The sequence below is a fragment of the Macadamia integrifolia genome, chromosome 7 (assembly GCF_013358625.1).
Source record: "Macadamia integrifolia cultivar HAES 741 chromosome 7, SCU_Mint_v3, whole genome shotgun sequence".
Lineage (NCBI taxonomy): Eukaryota > Viridiplantae > Streptophyta > Magnoliopsida > Proteales > Proteaceae > Macadamia > Macadamia integrifolia.
The window spans coordinates 7,293,923-7,313,486 of NC_056563.1; the positions used below are offsets into that span (position 1 = coordinate 7,293,923).

Consider the following 19,564-nt stretch of genomic DNA (forward strand, 5'->3'; position numbering starts at 1 on the left):
TATATATTATTATATATTATTCTATTATTATTACTTTTTTTTTTTTTTTTTTTTACACTATAATCTGTTATAGTTGCCATGATGAAGATGATGGTAAATACACTTTTTTGTTTTTTTGGTGATACACATTGTGTTTGGATTTTTGACCTGATTAGTTCCTAAGGTCATTGTAACATCGCTTACACGGGACAGGGTCAGTTCAAGACAGAAATTCTCGTGCGATGGCCCTAAGAAGTTAGATACAGTGTCGAAGGTTTAATCACGGGACCTCGCTTCCAAAGGTAGAGTACCGTGTCCCCTCCAAGCCGATGATGGTAGATAACTAATCACACTATGCATGTGAAGTATGAGAATTACGAGAACCCTATGATGATAATGTGCATGAATATGTCATGGGTAGAATGGAATGAAAAAAAATAGGAAAGTGAAAGAAATGAATGTCAAGTAAACTTTCTGGTGGGGTGCATAGGTACTGGATGAGGTACATAGAGACTAAAGAAACGTCTTCCCAGTGCTACGGTGACTGGAATCAAGAATAAATCATATGACGTAGAGAGGAAGAGAGGGATCCTCCTCTATGCTACGATGATTAGAATCAAGAGTTGATCCCAAGATGATGATGTCCACCCTATGTTGCCCATTTTGGTAGTTCACCAAGATCACTTGATTGAGCTTTTAGCTCACTCCCATAATTTTTCTCTACAGATCATTAATCACAGGTTGGTAGAGCAGAGGAGGATCTAAGGAGATAGAGTATTACTATTTCAGTTATTGTTTAGAATTAATTTTAATTGACTTATTTAGTTTAGTAGATGGATTTGAGATTCGTCGAGACAAACATTATTAGGGTATATATTAGTCTATTCATGGCCACCAGACAATTGATGAACAGATAATTTACATATTAAACTATAGATTCAAGTAAGAAAAATAAATTGTATTTTTTTTTTTTAAAATTAAGCCTTCAACTATTTTTTTGAAAGATAATTAGAGCGATCGTTACCAAACGGCGGCCCATGAGGGTCAGTACCATACATTTTTCTCGGGTTTGGGGTGTGACAACTGTAAACATTCATAGATTCAAAATTGTTAAAAAGTGTTTTTATGTCCAACAAAAGAGTAAAGAATTCCCAAGACTATTGATCCAGCTCTCTTGTTGAATGAGATTCATTAGCTCTTTAAAGTCAGTCTAGATGGTCACGGCCATGATGGTTCCTATATGGTTTTTGCTTCTGATTCCTAAATGTTCTCGGTATAACTAGAGTTTAATGTACTTACAAATCTTTTAACAATAGCAAGAACAAAAGCCCATCCTGCTTCTGCTGAACCCAAATCAAAGCTACCATCACAAATTATACTACACATGATAAGGGCTGGAATAATCCTTGATATTCAGTTAGGGTCAGATGTCTAGTATTTGGTTTCTCAAATGTTTTCAATGGCAAGCTATGTATTAGTTTAAGGTCATTCACCCAACCATTGATGTTATTGTGGATGACATTGGTGTTTGGGGTTTTCTTTGAAACAACAACCCTTATAGTTAGGGCAAATATCGAAAGGTTTTTTTTTTTTTTAGTTAAAGTTGGTCATAACTGTTGTATTGTAGTCGGTCGAGAAAGTTACCACTTCCTCGTCTTGCTTCTGGTAAAGCTTCTATTTTGCTTGCTTCTCTTACACTTACACACATTGATTCCTCGTAATCTATAAGAAGTAACAAGTTATAGTAAATAACGGGAGTCTCATGCACTGGATTACTCTTTATTACAAATATAGACAACAATATTCATAATGTGTTCATCATCTCAGTCTCTAGGAAGACAAATGAGGAACCATGAGGTGTTCAATTCTCAAACAGTTATTAATTTATTAAAAATAAATAAATAAGCTTGGTTAAAGCAGACTTTGTAACCCTACTTTATTTGGGCCCAAACATTTATGGTTTTACTTGGATTGAGGGGCACGTAATGTAATTTCACATTTTAAAAACTTCATTTTCATTCTACCTCCTCGATTCCATCGCCGATGTGAAACCTCTCAACTCACCATGAGATGTGTTGTAACTTGTAAACCCTAAAATTGTGAAATTCTAGAGAGAGAGAGAGAGAGAGAGAGAGAGAGAAGAAATTACTCTCCTCCAAAGCTTTCCTTCAATGTCGGCATTATCATTTAGATTGTCCAGAATCTGGATGTGCTCCTTCAAAAAGTGAACCCCGCATGTTCTGTGCCGTGAGTGAACAAAGTGCATGCAAAATAATAGATTTCAAAGATTGGTGGGGCAATTTTGGGGCTCAGTTCCGATGAGCTTTGGTGGAAATCTCCACTTGTTTTCTGCATGAGTGAGATTTGGGTTTTGAGGAGTTCAGCCTGAATCATCTTTGGTCTTTTAGAAAATGAAGGAAATTCCTGACAAAAAAAAGAACTATCTTATGAATTCTTTGATATTCAATCACGGAGGGGGAGAGGGAGAGGACGCTGGCGAGAGAGGGAAGGGAAGGGAAGTCGGAGAAGAGAGGAGAGAGAGAGAAAAGGATAGGGAGTAGAGCTGAAATTACAAAAATCACAATATCTTAAAAGTATTAAAGTGAAGTGAGATGGGCAAATAAAGTTGTCCTTTGAAGAAGAATAATTATTTAGTGCAGTTGAGCTGTGGTGTGCAAAATTCTCATGTTCATTAAGAGGTATCAAGTTCGAATCTTCTGGTTATTACCTACTTCCCTCTCTATCTATAAAAAAAAAAAGATAATTTACCGTGCCACCCCTAGAGAATGCCATTATTATAGAGACACACCATGTATTATACTAAATTATACTTCGACCCCCTGACGAATATATCTTATATGCTGATGTCAGCTACTGTATTTTTTTTTAAACATCAAAATGCTCTTGCAGAAGATGAAGTACCTAATGTACCTATTTAACCCTTCTTCCCTTCTTCTTAACCCTAACCCTTCTTCATCGCAGACATACTTTCAAGGCTTTCGGTTAAGTTTCTTCTCAGTTGTGTTTGCAAAATCTGGTGTTATCTCGTATCATGATTCTTATTTTGTAGTTTTATGACTTTTTTGTTTGTTTTAGCCAATTGGGTTTTCTGGGTTCTTGTGTTTTCTTGATTTTTTGATCATGCACTTTTCTGGGTTTTGTTTTCTGAGAGAAAAAATATTTTTTATTTTAATGAATATATTTGTTTGATTGTGATTTACAGTTTGATTTTGATGGATTGAAGTCTGAATAGTGGACGGAATCGAAACTCTGGAACTTTGTTGGAGCTCGGGATCGGACTTTGTGGAAATGGGCAAGGTGTTTTAGACATAGACGCCCAGATTCTATAGTGGCACAGTCTTGTTCTTGATTGATTGAGGAAGGCTTGGCTTTCATTTGCTGCTAATCACTTAGTCTGAGCTGTTAGGGATCTTTTCTTCTATCATAAGGCATTATAAGCTGCCCATTACAACTACAGAGTTTCCAGCCAAATTCGACTGTCTTCGTTGTTGGATTTATGGGCTAAATTAATTATTCGGGTTAATTAAAGGGGTGAAAATCAAGTTGTATGAACCGGTTCAGTCCATTCTCAAGTTTAGGGATATGCTGACTCAACCCATTGTGGCTTAGGGTTTTGGTTCCCTACAGCCATTATAGGTCTAAAGGGCTGTAGAAGATCCTCTACCAAGAAGAGGGAAAAAAATAGAGAATGACATCATCAGAGCCAAACCACATAGGACAAGAATCGATTGAATTTTTTCTTATACATAGGCTTAATAGTTAAAATAAAATGGTATGATTGGAATCGGTTTGTCACGTGAAAGGTGTTTTGATTTTTTTATTTTGGAATCCACGCATGGTGGATTCGGCTTTTACATCTATTGTTAATTAAAAAAAAAAAAAACCAGCGAAAGTCACCGGAATGATCCCCGGGATGGGATGATTTTTCGTCGGCGGTTTCATTGTCATTCACCTCTGGTCAAGTTGCTGTGGGTGCTTGAAATTTTGAACGGAACCCATTGTTTCTTATCTTCTGCTTATAGTCAAAGAAACAGATGAGGGTGAAGTTCTTCAAATAGGTAGAAATCGTAACATTGGTTTATCTCCTTCAATTCTAATCAGTCATATGGAGAACATAGAATTCTAGGCAGTGTAACAGCCCACATCATCTGCAATATCAAAGGAATGTATTCAGTTCAATCACCACACAAAACGACTATATTTTAAGAACTTAGCATGATACTGGATGCCAAAGAGACTCATTGGAACACTGATTAGAGGACCGTTCTCAAATCTTTGGCATATTATTAAGGCATCTGACCTAGAGAGATAATGATTGCAAAAGCAAAGCATTATACACAACTAAACACAACTCCATGATCGGAAGTGACAACGGCAACGGCAACGGCAACGGTGACTACTGTAATTTAGGTTTAGAAAAGGAATAGGGCAAATCGTGGTTGATGTGGTCTATCAAAGTTTTTGTTTTAAACGTACAAGGGACTAATGGGCTGAGCCCATGGTAAAATGGTTTGGTTTATTTTTTTATTTTTGTTTAAAATTTAAACTTAAATCCATTGAGCTAAGCACATATGTTTTGTTTTAAAACTTTAAGTAATATTCAATGGACTAAGGTCCACTGGTTTGATCCATTAAAAGGATTAATTGATTAATATGGTTCAATCAAAGAGAAAGGGTTTAATTGAACCGAACCAAATAATCTGAACATGATCGAACCGGTTTAGGATGAACCGAAACATCCGGGTTGGGTCGACCCGAAACCAACCCAATAAACCGACCTTTTGACCCACTTGGGTTTTTTGGTGGGTCACTGGAAAACCTGTCGGGAAAGCCGTCGGCGATGGCTTTTCCGGCATTGATGGGTTTTGACCGGGAATATATTTATATATATAAACTTAAAGGAGTTGTTTGGTTTTTTGTTCTTTTGGGTTTTTATTTTAAGCCACTTTAAATGTCATTTTAAAGGTCGTTTTAAGGCCAAATTGAGATCTGTTTTTTGTGTCGGATTCCTTATTACGGGTCATTTAATGATCTAATTTGTTATATGACATGTTTATTGAAATTTTATGTTATAATTGGTTTTTTTTTTTTTTTTTTTAAATTATTGAAACAAGAGGGCATTGATCAATGTTATATGTTAATGGTTACCATGAGATTGGGAAGAGATTTTTAAATTGAGATATGTTAATATTGAACTGAGTGTAAACTTCCGCACGTTATTGGCTGTATAGTAAAAATTTTCAAAAAACCATGAAAGGGTGATGTGGAATCTACCAAAGTGACACATCTTATTCTTCAATAGTTTTCCACAGGGTAGCAATGTAGGTGACATTTGCCTAAAGGTGATGTCACCAAAGTTAAGAAAATGACAGTAACCTGAAGGTTCCTAAACCAAAAAAAGGGGATTTCAAAAGTTATTATTTTTTTCACTGTAAATATGGATTTGCAAGAGAATCAGTGCATTCTTAGCCCAAATGATAGGAATGCAGTAACGGTTGTGACTCTTATATGGTTATTGTTGTCCTAGTGACATATTTAAATATATATTTTGAACATAAAGATATACATCTTCAATATGAAAGACATAATAGAACTGAGTGAAACCCACCAAAGTGGTACATTCAGTTCAATTGTATCTTTCCCAATAATAAAGGTGATACTTTCTCAAAGGTTATATCATCAAAATTTTGAGGATAATTATCCAAATTTCAGAAAGGGACATTGAATTATAAGTTCTTTCGCCCAAAGGTGATTGAATTCCTAAGTTAGTGTTGTTTTCACAATTAAAAGAAGAAAATAAGAGCATCAGTTAATTCTTGTCCCAAAGGATAGGGATATAGTTTTAGTTGTAACTCTTATTTAAAATATATTGATGGTATTTCATGCTTTTACATTATGATTTATATTTTGAAATTTAGCATGTATTGTGTTGTTGTTACTGCTCTAGTAGGATGGCCATTCCCTCAAGTTATGTATCTTCCATCTCAATGCTCACTGGTAACAACTATCAAAAGTAGATGAGGAACTAGAATTACATTTAGGTCTTTTTGACTTAGACTTGGCATTTAGGGAGCCTAAACCTAAGCCTCTCATAGGCTCAAACAAAAGAGTTGAAAGGACCAAGTTTAAGAAATGGACTAAAACAACAGAAAGTGCATACTGATTTTGAAAAAGGCAGTTCCTGAAATTATACGTGTGAACATAGAGATCAAAGACACTGTAAAAGAATTCCTGGATGCTATTATAGCTAGGTTTCAACACAACAAGAAAACTGAGAAAATCACATTGATGACCAGGCTAATGAATACAAGGTATGATGGATATGGAAGTATTAGAGAATAGATTTTGGGTGTAGCTACTGATGCTGGTAAACTTAATGATCTTGAAATACAGAACGATGAAGAATATATTATTCACATTGCACTGAACACCCTCCATAGTCAGTATAAGGTCCTACATTGCACTGAAGGATGATTAGCGCTTAAATGAACTTATTTTCATTTGCACTCAAGAGGAAGAAAAATTGAAACAAACCATGTTTGAGAGTGCACATGCAACTTTCCACAAGAGATCTTCTGGTGGACCAAGCAAAAGGAACAAGAATTTTTCCAACAAATGAAGCTTCAAGCCATATGACACGACTAAGAGCTCTCAAGAACTTGACACATCTCAAAATGCTCAGGATGAAGAGAAGACCAACAACATAGAGTGTTTCTGGTGCCACAAAAAAGGACATGTGAATAATGACTGTTTTATTTTCAATAAATGGTTAGAGAAGATGAAGAATTCTGGGGCAGATAAGCATGATGATGCCAAGAAAGGGTGAGCTAGACTAATCACCAGCAATTAAGAGCAAGTAAAAAATGGTTTCATCAAGTAATTAGGATTTTTTTATATTTAGTTTTTTGAAATGCTTGATTAGTGGGAGCTTTGTTTTTATTTAGTACTCGTTTATGTTTTGAAACTTTAGCCCATATGTTTTGGGGTACAGTTTGATGAATTATGGTTAAGTTTTAGCATTTACATTATGCACAATTATTACTTTTATTATTTGGTTTATGGTTTCATTTAAGAATATTTTTATAGGCAGTAATTGTCTCAGTTATAGGCAATATTTTACCACATTTCAAAAGGTAATGTTTGCCACATTTTAAGACAGTATTTGTCATAGTTCAAAGGTAATATTTGTCATAGTTTATAGGCGGAAAGCCACAGTTAGATATTAACCTCAGATTAAAGGCGATTTACCACAGTGAAGGTTAATATCACAGTTAAAGACTTAATGGAATGACAACAGTGTAATTTGAGGATATGTCAATATTTTCATGATAATATCCCACATAGATTCGTGTTGAGAAACTTACTTATGTTTGTAAAGACAGAAAATTGTATGCCATATATTGAGGTGCATCTTCTGTTGTTCGATGTGAGTGATTTTTTAACTGAATCACAGTAAAAGTGGTCAATATAATGAGATTCTATGGTCACACCAATTTAAAAGATATCCTTATAATTAATGTAGCCCAAGTGGAAGATTGTTGGATTTATAGGCTAAATTAATTATTTTGGTTGATTAAATGAGTGAGAATCAAGTTGCATGAATCAATTCAGTCCACTCTTAAGTTTAGGAATATGTTGGCCTAACCTATTGTGGTTTAGGGTTTTGGATGTAGAGTAATATTATAAATACTGGGTTTTGGGTCTCTACATCCATTATTTGCTCTTTCCTATTATACCACTGAAGTGAGAGAACCAAGGAGGTCTAAAGAGCTGTAGAAGATCCACTACCAAGAAGAGGAAAAAAGATGGAGAACGGCATCGATAGTCTATAAGGATGTGAATTTGTAACCGAAATCGAACCAATCCATTTACACCAAAACCGTAAAACCGTTCAGTAAATGGTGCGGTTATGGTTTTAAGTTTCAGGTCGATTAGCTAAACGGGTCGAGTCGATTTTAACCGTGGAACCCATTGGTTTCAAACCGAATTGAAACCGTTTAAACCGAACCGTTTAAAACCGTTTAAACCATTTAAACCGATCCGATTAATCCATATAACAATTAAATAAAGAAGGGGCAGTAATCCGTATAACAATTAACAATTAAATTAAGTGTCCATCCTGCTTTGGTATGATTTATTACAATTCAGTTCAAATTTAGGCTTTAGATCATGAACTTGTAATCCATATATGTTACTATGTTATTATGTTATCATAGATGGGGTGTTTTGGCTGAACCACCTGTCATTTTAATATTTTATGCTGTACAATGCTGGATTTGGATGTTGTATGATATTAGTTCTAAATGTTTGAGAATGACCATGCAAAAAAATATCACTAGATTATCAAATTAAGACATACCATAGTTAATATAGAATCTCTTATTTGTGGTTGCCAATTATTTTTTGATAAGCTTACGATCTTCAGTTTAGAGATGGTTGCAAGTTATAACAAACCGATTGTGAACCGTTTTACAAATCGTATTGAATAAACCGAAATTGAAACCGTTTAAAACCATGAAACCGATACCATTTAAAAACCGTGGAAATCGAAACCGTTTACTAAACGGTCACAATTTCAAAAAGTGGAACCATTTAGTAAATGGTGCGGTTATGGTTTTAGTCAAATAAATGTGAACCGAACAGATCCACACAGTTTAAATCGAAACCGAACCGATTAACACCCTTAATCGTCTATAATATACTTGGGTGAAAGATACAATTCAATCCTCTATGATTTAATAATTTTATTTGATTCGTGTTTTTGTGTTCTCCATGTGATTTCTTTAACTGGGGTTTCGAAATTTGAACCACATGGTTTTCTGACACTCGTCTCATTGTATGAAACTCATCGACTGTCCCTGTCTCATGAGACGAGAGAAAAACTCCAATCCATGGCTTATAAGCTCTTACCTCTCTCTCTCTCTCTCTCTCTCTCTCTCTCTCTCTCTCTCTCTCCCCAAAATGCCCTCCCCGAATCATGAGACGAGAGAGAAAAACCTCAATCCAGGGCTTATAAGCTCTCTCTCTCTCTCTCTCTCTCTCTCTCTCCCATAACGCCCTCCACTACAAACTCTAAAAATCCCATCCCATCCTCTATTCCATAATCACTTGAGACCACAACACCAACACCTTCTTCTTCACCATATCTCCAATCCTTTGACATCTCCACAACTTCCCAACTCCTTCAAAGCCTCGCCGAAGGGAGCGACGCAAACATTGGCCAAATCTCACTGTTCCATCATATAATCGAACACAAATTGAATCAAAACCCTTGGTCTAACCAGTCTGAAATGGATGTCCTCTTTGCCTGCGTTTACGCTTTGCCCGATTTGAAGTGGGTTGTTGCATTGCGCCTCCACACATCTGTCTGCGACTGTACATCAGCGGTGTTTAAGCTGAAGGAACTGCTGGGATTGGTCCAAGGGAAAGAAGAAAGTGGCGGTGATAGCGTTGGGGGAGGATCAGGAGAAGGAAACAGAGGAGTTCAATTTAGGTAGTTTTCTTTTATTCATAAGGGCTAAAAAGAGTCATTTCATAGCATCACTTGAGAGAGACTGACGGCAGGGGGTCTGAATATAATTTGGTATTATATAGGGGGTGTCTTTAAAATAATGGCATTCTCAAAGGGGTGGTGCTGTAAATTACCAAAAAAAAAAGGTTTTCCTTTGTTTTGTTTTTTTGTTTTTTTGTTTTTTTTGTTTTTTTGTTTTTGTTTTTGTTTTTGTTTTTGTTTTTTTTGTGCCAAGTTGGACCCACCACTATCGTGTGGCTCATAGGGGAGGTGGGTGGCCATTGGAGCCAAGGGGTAGGGAATAGGGGAAAAATAATGGTGCATGACAACATCGGTGCCACTTAAAGCATTGTTGGAAAACTAGGTTCTGTGACTCAACCCGTCTTCTTTAAATCCTAGTGAGTCGAAACGAGTCATAGAAAACCAGGCGAATCATGTCAAAATTCCCCATCTTATTTCCATATTAGTGTTTCTCAAGCAATCCAAATAAATAATTAATAAATAAATTAAATGATACAAGACAGAATAAAAATGTTTGTTTTTCAAATTTTTTTTATGAAGCTCATCTTTCGTTGTCTCTTGGATGAAAGTGATAAGATCCGACTTGGAGATGTCATGGTCATGAATCATGTTTTTTAATTAAAATTTAAATGTATACACTCAATGGTCGCTAGATTCAATACAGAAGACTTCGGTCATTGAACATTTAACACCATTGGAATATATTTTAGTTCAAAACTATTCAAAAATGCCGACTTAAACTTTTGACAAGCATCGGCCATTTTGTTATGACTCGGACAAAACAAACGAGTCTTGAATAACTTGATATGATTTGAAAAAAATTGTCATTTTTTAATACAGGACGAGTCTTCATGACTCTTGACCAGGTTTCTAATCTTTTGACCAAACTCGGCATAGTTTTCCTAATCAAAACCCAGTTTGCCAACAATTCTGACAAAAGGTATTGAAATGGACAAAATTGTGCACGCTCTTAAATGAGCAATTCCAAACTGCTGAGGTATCACCAAGGTGTGCGGGTGAATAAGTTCGATTACAACAATATATTGTACCCAACAATGGGTTTGATTAAAAACAGCTTTTCCCAATAAATAAAAGACCATCATAATAAGACGGGGTTCAATTTAATTTTTATTTAAATAAGCACCAGTTGAATACAACCCGTCTTATTTGACCTTTCTCCATTCAAAACGGCAACCCCCTCGCTCCACATTTGAAATTGGGGTTTCTCTTAAAATAATAATAATAATAATATTATAAAAATTATCTTGTATCATCCTTCAATTTAAAATTGTATTTTATAACACCCTAGTTAACTAATAATATAGAATACATTATCTATTTTGTAAATAAAATTACACTCAAAGATATATTTCCTTGGAGGTAAAACGTTGAGTGGTGAAGTGGTGAGATTATTATTTTTTTAAATAGAAAATTCACCTTTAAGAAGGGTAAATTGTGTAAAAACCCTCAAATCAATCGATTAAAACTTGAATTGTAAAATTTAGCGATTTTGGATGGGCAAATCATTCGGTTACGATACAACAACCTGGTTGGCTACAAACAGTTCTTTTCCAATAAATAAAAGAGCATCAAATTGTGTAGGTTTTACCCGGTTCAATCCATGAAAGCAAGGAATTGAAATGTAGATACCAAACAGAGTTCCACGCCCCTTCCAGATAACAAGAATCAATAGAATCAAAGATTGGGAGGAACCAAACACCCCCAATCAGCCGGGACTAAACTGATTCTCACTGTTCTGAAGCAATGTCAAGTGGATCATTCCAATTTCCAATCCATATCGGCTGATCTAAGTCAATTCCCTTACAAATGCAGAAGCAAACCTATTTTATGTCCACTCTAAGGAGATACATTATATACTTTTCATCAAACGGAATGAGTGTATTCAGTGCATGAAACTCCCACATATGCGAGGTTCAGGGGCCGAAAAATACGCAAACTTACCACAAGAATGTCGAGAGATTATTTCAACCACTTCAACCGCTTGACCACCAGATCGCAATATGCATAACTTTACCGTTGGAACAAACACACCCTTTTCACCAATTCTCTTTTATTTTCTAACATAGCAGCAAAACCCTTGCAACTTGCAACTTGCAACTTTTTGGTGACTCTTCTTGTATACAACACACAAGGCAACACCACTCTAAAAATACAAGAAAATCATTTTTATAAAGGTAGAATAGCAAGTAAAAGCATAAAGAATCACTTCTGTTCAATTTTTTATATTTTTTTTTTTTGCTGCTTTCCCTTCAGGGAATATTAAAAGATTAATTTTGAAACTCCAAGAGACAGCAATTCACATCAAACGCAGTAGTTGTAGTTGTGGCATCACTTAAAATCAATCTCCATTACCTGTTACCCACACGGCACACCCAACTCAATGATATACTTCACCTTGTAACGGGCAAGTAACTGCCTTAAAAGTGTTTTCAAATTTAGAGAAAAGTATATACTGCCATTTCATTTCATTCCATTATAATGAAATTTTCATGACTTGAATTCTGAACTCCCTTTTAAACCATTGCTTGTTTTGAATTGAAACTTGACTAATGAGATGAGATCATGAGAGTGAGTTGCTTCGTCACATAAATCCACTCATATCCATCCAATCTGTTGCATAGCAAGGAAACAACCTTGTTGCAAGAATCAAACACCAATAACAAGTCAATGAATATAGATTTTCCCTAATAAAAACTATGAACATGTACAACTAGGTTCGTTCATAGGATGAGAAATGGAACACTGATCAAAAGGGAAATATCTATGTGACACAATTGGTAAGCAAGTGCTGTTAAAGGAGACTTTCAATAAGAGACTTCAAATACCTCAAATCTCATATGAAAAGCCATCAGGAGGAAACGAAAATGATATTCAGCAGCCACAATATAATGAGCTAACAACCGTAGATATTGGCTATATTTATGCCACGCTTTGTTTTATCTGGGCAGTCTAGCAATGGCAGTTTCTGCACATTTCTTGTTTCCAACAAATTAATAATAGATTAATGGGTACTCAAACTGATATTGCTGTATAGCCAAATTTACTTCCAGCTTGCTGCTATTGCTCATTGGTTGCAAAAATGTCAAAACATCATCCACCAAGTTCCCACGCACCATCTCATGTCAACTCGATATTAACTACTTTCAGAAGGAAATTGATTTGAATAATCCAACAACTTGTCTTAAGTATATTCTACGAATTTACCTTTATCAAACTACTTCATTAACCCCACTGCTATATGCTCATATAACTGATATATATATCCAGCAGCACTGTACGCAAACCCGGAAATGCACCAAGGAGATTATGGACATTGATGAGCTATGCATATCTTTCCAGCAATAGAATAACTTATACCATCATATGAATTTGGTTATTTGATACAGGATGTGGACAATATATTCACAATACTTCTTTCTCCAGTTTCAATACAGCCATGAAGGCTTCTTGAGGTACATCAACTTTACCAATTGCTTTCATCCTCTTCTTTCCCTCAGCCTGAAATATAGTAAGGCAAAAAATGGTTAGACAACACTTCAATAATTCAAAAACAATTCTTGTATTCTGCTTAGAAAAAAAATAGAATTCAAAGTCGCCATTACATAGTGAGATGAAGAGGTATGATAATCTAACACAGTCCAGTTTTGAAAAGTCTTGTTGTATGTTAGTCATCAGCAACGACACAAGAAGTTGAGACTTTTGCCTTCTCATTAAAAAATATAATATGTGGTGGCTCCATAACAAGATTGTGACTGGTAATTTTCCTTCCATGAGAACAAGGACCATTTGCTATAATATAATAATAGGAGGATATGGAACAAGGATTTTCCGTCACTCTTTTTGCATCATTTTAAATATATTTGTATTATTTTCAGCATTTCAAAAGATTTACCTGTTTCCTTAGCAATTTCTTTTTCCTCGTAATGTCACCACCTGTACATCAAATGGAAATGTCTGTTATGTAACAACAGTTGAGAAGATTGAAATTTATTGTGATAAAATCTCCTGGCACCAAAATTATTTCAACCATCAAGATGTCTGTTTTGAAAAGATAGATAGAACTCTAGTATCATATACAAAAGTACAGTCAAAGACTTTTGCCAGATTCCAAAAGTACATATTTTCATTTTACCATAGCATTTTGCAAGAACATCCTTCCTAATCGCTGACAGATGTTCACTTGCAATCACCTTGGAACCTATGCATGCCTGTCATTGAGATTTAACATAGTGAGTACTACAAAGACACAAAATCGAGTGAGTAAACCAAAGATCCAGATAGTTTTATTAACAAGTGCCATGCATAAAATGCCATCTTTACTGACCAACAAGCTGTTGATTGACACAAGAAGCCGATAACCCCTTTTTTTTTTTTTTTTTTTTAAATCATACTACTCTATGGCGGGGGGGGGGGAGGTGATGTCTAGGAGGCTTGAACTCGAGACGACATGGTGAGCATACCACAACTTCACCAACTGTGCTAGGCAGTTGTTGTTACCAAGCCAATAACTTACAAAGGTAAAGCCAATCAATGTACATTATGTGGTCAAATATTCATTCCAGGGAAAGTGATATAACTCTATTTATCTCTTTATTTGAATGGTGAATAAATCATTTCACGAACATGATAGAGTCATTCCAAAGAACCCCCCGCATACATCTACTCAACCTAGATATGGTTTTCACCTACGCTCTTGGGTAAGTCCCTGGTACGGTGAAAATTGAGCTTAACATGAAGTAACTTACATATGCTTGCTTTTTTTGCAGACCCGACATCCCTTCGCCTGAATCGATGACCAGGCGGCTTGCCTGAATTGATGACCGGCCTTTCGGCCCCCCTTTGCCGGAGAATCCTACCCTTACCATTGTTCCCTCTCCTGCATCTCCTTCTTCACCACGGGCCTCCCATCTTGGTGTCCCCTGGAATTCCCACTTCAAACAGTCCTTCTCCTCTCCTGCTGATAGCCTCTCCCTGCACTTTGTCCCTCCAACCAAGCTTGGGGATTCTCTTGTTGCTGTCTGCCCCAAGGGCCTTCTGAACTCTGAAGCATCCCAATGGAATACCTCCCTTGTGGAACACTTCTTAGGAAAGCGTCCTCCCTTCCACCTTGTCAAGATGTCTCTCTTGAACCAATGGCATCTTGCGGGTTCAATAGATATATTCCTCCTTGACCATGGGTTCTTCATGTTCCGATTCTCGAAGGAGCAAGATAAGGTGAGGATACTGGAAGGGGGTCCATGGTTTGTTGGGTGAACGCCAATGTTTCTCAGACCTTGGCATCGCAATTTGCTTCTCAATTGAGTAGAATTCTCCTCCATCCCTATCTGGGTCTCTCTCCCTGGATTGCCTCTACATTTCTGGTGTTCAAATGGATTAAGTGTCGTTGGTTTGGTTCTGGGAACCCTAGTGTGTTCCGATGCCAGAACTAATAGATAAGATCGCCTTACCTTTGCACGGATTTGTGTTGAGGTCACTGCTGAAGACGCTCTCCCCTCATCCATCTTTGTCCAGGAGGGAGAAGATTTTTACTTCTAGTAGGCTGTCCATTACGATTGGAAGCCACCCCAATGCCTTGTACGCAAAGTGTTTGGGCATGATACCAGTACATGCACAAAGAAGGCTTCCCCTACAATATTGGCCCCATCTGCCAACGTGATCGATCCCTGATGACTGAGACTGGCCGTTGGAGAAAGGAAGAGGGAGGAATCGAAGGAGAGAACTTTTTGCGCATGTCGCCACTACCCAGGCACCTTCCACCGTCGAAATTCCTCCGGACATGGCTCGGTCCTTGCATGCTGGTCACAATAGATTTGCTGCCTTGGAAGACGCGACTGACAACATCATTGATTCTCCATTGTTGGAAGGATCGTTTGATGGTGAAGTGAGGGCTTCCCTTGCTAGGTTTGCAGATGTAGCGCCGATGATCCCTCTGAAAGCTCTGATGGTAGCTCTCCTTCTGGTGATTCCGTATCTGACTCTTCGGGCTCTTCAACCAATGACAATCTTTCAAATTCTGATAAGTCTAGTGTCAAGACCTCTCCTTCACCAACGAAGATGCCTTCGATGTTGGCGCCCTAAAAAAGGTCTCCCATCCCCCTTTTAATGAAAACTCTCTGCCACATCAGCCTTTCCTTGTCGAAGGAAACACATGTCCCTATTAGCAATTCTTTGTCTCATCCAGCCCCTGTTGAAGACTCTCGCCTCTGGGCCTTTAACCGTGAGTGAGCTCAGCCTGGCTGAGCCCATCCTCTTGAAAACCCCTTTTGAGCCTCTTATCTTACTCAAGCCCACAACACTCTTTGCTAGCCCTCGGACTAGGCTCAGACTCATTCAAACCTGGGTTTGAACCAAAACTCGACCCACATTGCTGCTACCTCTTCTTCCCTACCTGACAACCCTTCCCTACATGCCAATCCCAAACGTAACCAGAAAAAATGCAGAAGGAAGCTTGCTGTTTTGCGTGGCCTATTAAATCCGGCTCCTCTTGTCCCAACGATCTCCAACCTTTCTGCTCATTGCTCCTACCAGAGGCAAAGCAGATCTAGGCCTGCCCCTGGCTCCCTCAGCCCGCTTCTTGGGAGCATTTGTTGCCCTTCTCTAACTGTGCCTAATGTCCCAAGGCATAGTGTGGAATTCCAGGGGTCTCAACTCCCCCTCTAAGCATGTTGTTGTAAGATTGCTCATCAAAGAGCTCAGATCTTCATTTTGTAATCTTCTGAAAACTCATGTCAAAGAATCTAACGTGAGCATAATTGTCTCCACCATTGCTCTGGGCTGGCATTTTCTGTCCAACCACTCTAACCACCCTAATGGACGCATTTGCTTCATAAGGGACAGTTCTAAACTAAATGTTACCCTCATCTCCTCCTCCTCCCAATTCCTCTATTTATCTATTTCTGATATTGCTTGCAGCTTTACTTTTCTTCTCACTTCTATATATGCCTCTAACAGACTGGCTGATAGGGACATCCTTTGGAATGGGCTCAAACACATTGCCAATCAGATTGGGAATCTCCCCTGGGGAATTTGTGGTGACTTTAATGTAATTAGATTCTCCCATGAGAAACAGGAAGGGGGCCCATGGACAGTGTTAATGTGGACTCTCTAAATGCTTGCATTGATGATATTGCTGTTGAAGACCTTAGATGGTCTGGAATAAAATTCTCATGGAACAACAAAAGATCGGGCCAAGCACGCATTGCTTGAAACTTATATAGAGTCCTGGTTAATGAAGCATGGCTCACTACTTTCCCCTCTTCCCACACAACTTTTGAAACCCCTGACACCACGGACCATAGCCCCATCTCTCTCTTAATCTAGCCATACACCTCCTTTGGGCCTAAACCCTTTAAATTTTTTTGATATGTGGACCTCCCATCTTGACTTACCCTCCATAGTAAGGGGCGATTGGGTAAAGCCCGTCCAAGCCTTCTCCTCCCCCCTTATTTCCGTGGCTAGAAGGTTGAAGAATGTCAAAATTGCCCTCAAGGCATGGAATACTAACTCCTTCGGGAATATTTCTTCTCAAGTTAATGATTGCAAGAACAAGCTCTCCTCCATCCAGATTCAGTTGCAGTCTGATCATCTCAATCTCTCATTGGCTAATGAAGAGAAGATGGACGCGGCCAAACTTTCCACCCTCCTTGGTCAAGACGAGAGTTTTATGAGACAGAAATCCAGGATTAACTGGTTAGAGCTTGGGGATTCAAACACTACTTATTTCCACATATCGGTAAAAGCAAGAAATAATCTCAACTCTATCATCAAGCTAACTACTCCAGATGGCAATCAGGTTCACAAAGTGGATAAGATAAAAGGTGTTGCTCTTGGCTACTTCAAGAACCTGTTTAGGATGGAACCAGCCCTTCCCCCTTTCATCCTAGCTGATCTTCTAAACAAGTTCATCCCCGGCAGCTCATCCGGTCCTTTATGGCTATCTCTACTGATGAAGAGATCACCTCAGCCATCCTCTCCCACAAAGCAAGCAAAGCTCTGGGTCCAGACGGCTTTAGCATGGGCTTCTTTTCTTGTTCTTGGGATCTAATCAAAGTGGATAGGAATGACATGCATATTTTAGGCCTTGTATAAAGTATGACCTAACATAGAGCTGATTGGAGAGCAAGGATCCATGTAGCTGACCCCATTCAATTGGGATAAGGCTGAGTTGTTGTTTCATTGTTGTATAACTTGAAAGGTCCTAAGTAAAGGTGCTTAGGCTCCAAGGCTTCTGCCCTTAGCGCCTTGACCACTGTGTTTTGAAAAGCTGTGTAGATACCATATTGGTTCTAGTTGAAACCAATGGTAAGCTGTCCAACATTTATAACATGACCGGCAATGGTTCACAGAGCTAAGATTGCACTTTTCCAATAGACTCCAAAGCATTTCAGATCAATTTTCATTATCAAGCTAAGAACTACTTAAACAGCCACTTAAAAGAGCCATACCATTAAAGATTGAAAAACTTTCCCTCACTAGCTTCTTTTGGGTTATTTTACAAAGAAAGCGCAAAGAGCATCTCCCACACTCCATTACAGAAAAGAAACATTCATCTTGTAGTGCAATTGGAAACCATGCATCATAGTTGTCAATGTGTCGCATAGGTGCCCTGCTGGTGTCGCCCTGATTTTTCCCTCCTCCAATGCCTAGGGTTGCCTAGATGCCGTAACAACTATGCCATGCATAAGCAGGCTAAAGAACAATTAGAAATTGCAATGGGGTGGCTTTGGGATAGGTATCACCCATACCATACCCTACCCTTTTAAAATATTGCAAAACCATACCTGCCCCACCCTGATAGACATGCATGGACCTACCCAATTTTTACAAGGTAACTGGATGCGGCTGGTGCTATGACTTTTTCATTTACCATAACCGTTACCCAATAAAGGTCACACCATACGCAAACCACTAGAGATAGAAAGAGGCACATACCTAATTATCAGCCCAAATGCCATTCCTAATAATAAAGAAGTAGGCAAAATATTACAGGCTTTTGAAATCCTCAGAATTTTCAGTGCACTACAAAATGGAGGAATTGGACGTTACCTGAATTGGTACTTTAAACATTTGCCGTGGTATAAGCTCCTTAAGTTTTTGAGTCAATGCCCTCCCTACAGAATACGCCTGAAAAGTAATACAGAGAAATGTGTTAATTCCCTGGTATAAAACTTTGTCAGTAGATATCATTTCTGGGGTTTCTCACTGAAAAAAGCTAGCTATCATATAATTCAATCACTCTCAGGCACTAAGTTCAGAAAATAAAGTAAAATACTAATTATTCAAGCACTATAAATAGAGATAAACAAGTAAACAAAACCCCTTCCTATAAGTCACATTGGGTTCTAACAGGTCCTTTTTCAAACATAAAATCAAGGGCTTTATCTCTATTGTTGATTACAGCAGTTTCCTACCCGAGATTCCCTTTTGTATTACTGAGTTTTCTTTTGAAAGTGGATAGAAGATTGTTCTTTTCTAGCATTTGAAACACAGAATTCCAGATAGGATTAGCCTCCACCAATTTCAATCCAGATCTGCTGATAAGGCCCAATTCACTGATCTTTTGCTGTCACTTCACAGTATCAACTGATATCAGCATATCAGTGTCAGCCAATCTGTCCAATCCAACCCCACTACTAGGAAATTTCATTTATTTATTCTCATTGACAATTTTTGTGGACTTCTAAAAGCAAAGAGTGCAATGGGCTTAAGTGGCATTATTACAGATCAAATTGGCACTAGTTGAAAGATTAGTGCACACCTCTATATCAAGGTTCAAGATTTTGGCAAGGTAGGTCATTTTGCCCCCAAATTGATAGAAATGTATGAAATATGCCCTAACCAATGAAAAAATTGCACAGAACTTCAGAGTGTGCTTTTTTAAGCATAAATAGACATGTTTTAATCATTTGATGAAAAAAAATTGGCAGTTTGGCCAAGATGAAAAAAAAGAGTGGCAGTATAGCATAGCCTACTGTATCCTTTCCTTTATATATATATATATATATATATATA

General features: G+C 37.7%; 1 protein-coding gene across 1 annotated transcript in view; it reads right to left on the bottom strand.

Annotated features, from left to right (window-relative positions):
• Positions 1 to 12,584: 12,584 nt before the first annotated feature.
• Positions 12,585 to 19,564, bottom strand: part of LOC122084048 (translation factor GUF1 homolog, chloroplastic) — a 77,570-nt gene continuing 70,590 nt past the window's right edge. The window contains exons 19-22 of the mRNA XM_042652051.1: positions 18,599 to 18,676; positions 13,686 to 13,761; positions 13,446 to 13,486; positions 12,585 to 13,051 (exon numbers count right to left, since the gene is read on the bottom strand). Of these exons, the coding sequence (XP_042507985.1) occupies positions 12,956 to 13,051; positions 13,446 to 13,486; positions 13,686 to 13,761; positions 18,599 to 18,676 (291 nt within the window). The 3' untranslated portion in view covers positions 12,585 to 12,955. The remainder of the gene's footprint in view (positions 13,052 to 13,445; positions 13,487 to 13,685; positions 13,762 to 18,598; positions 18,677 to 19,564) is intronic.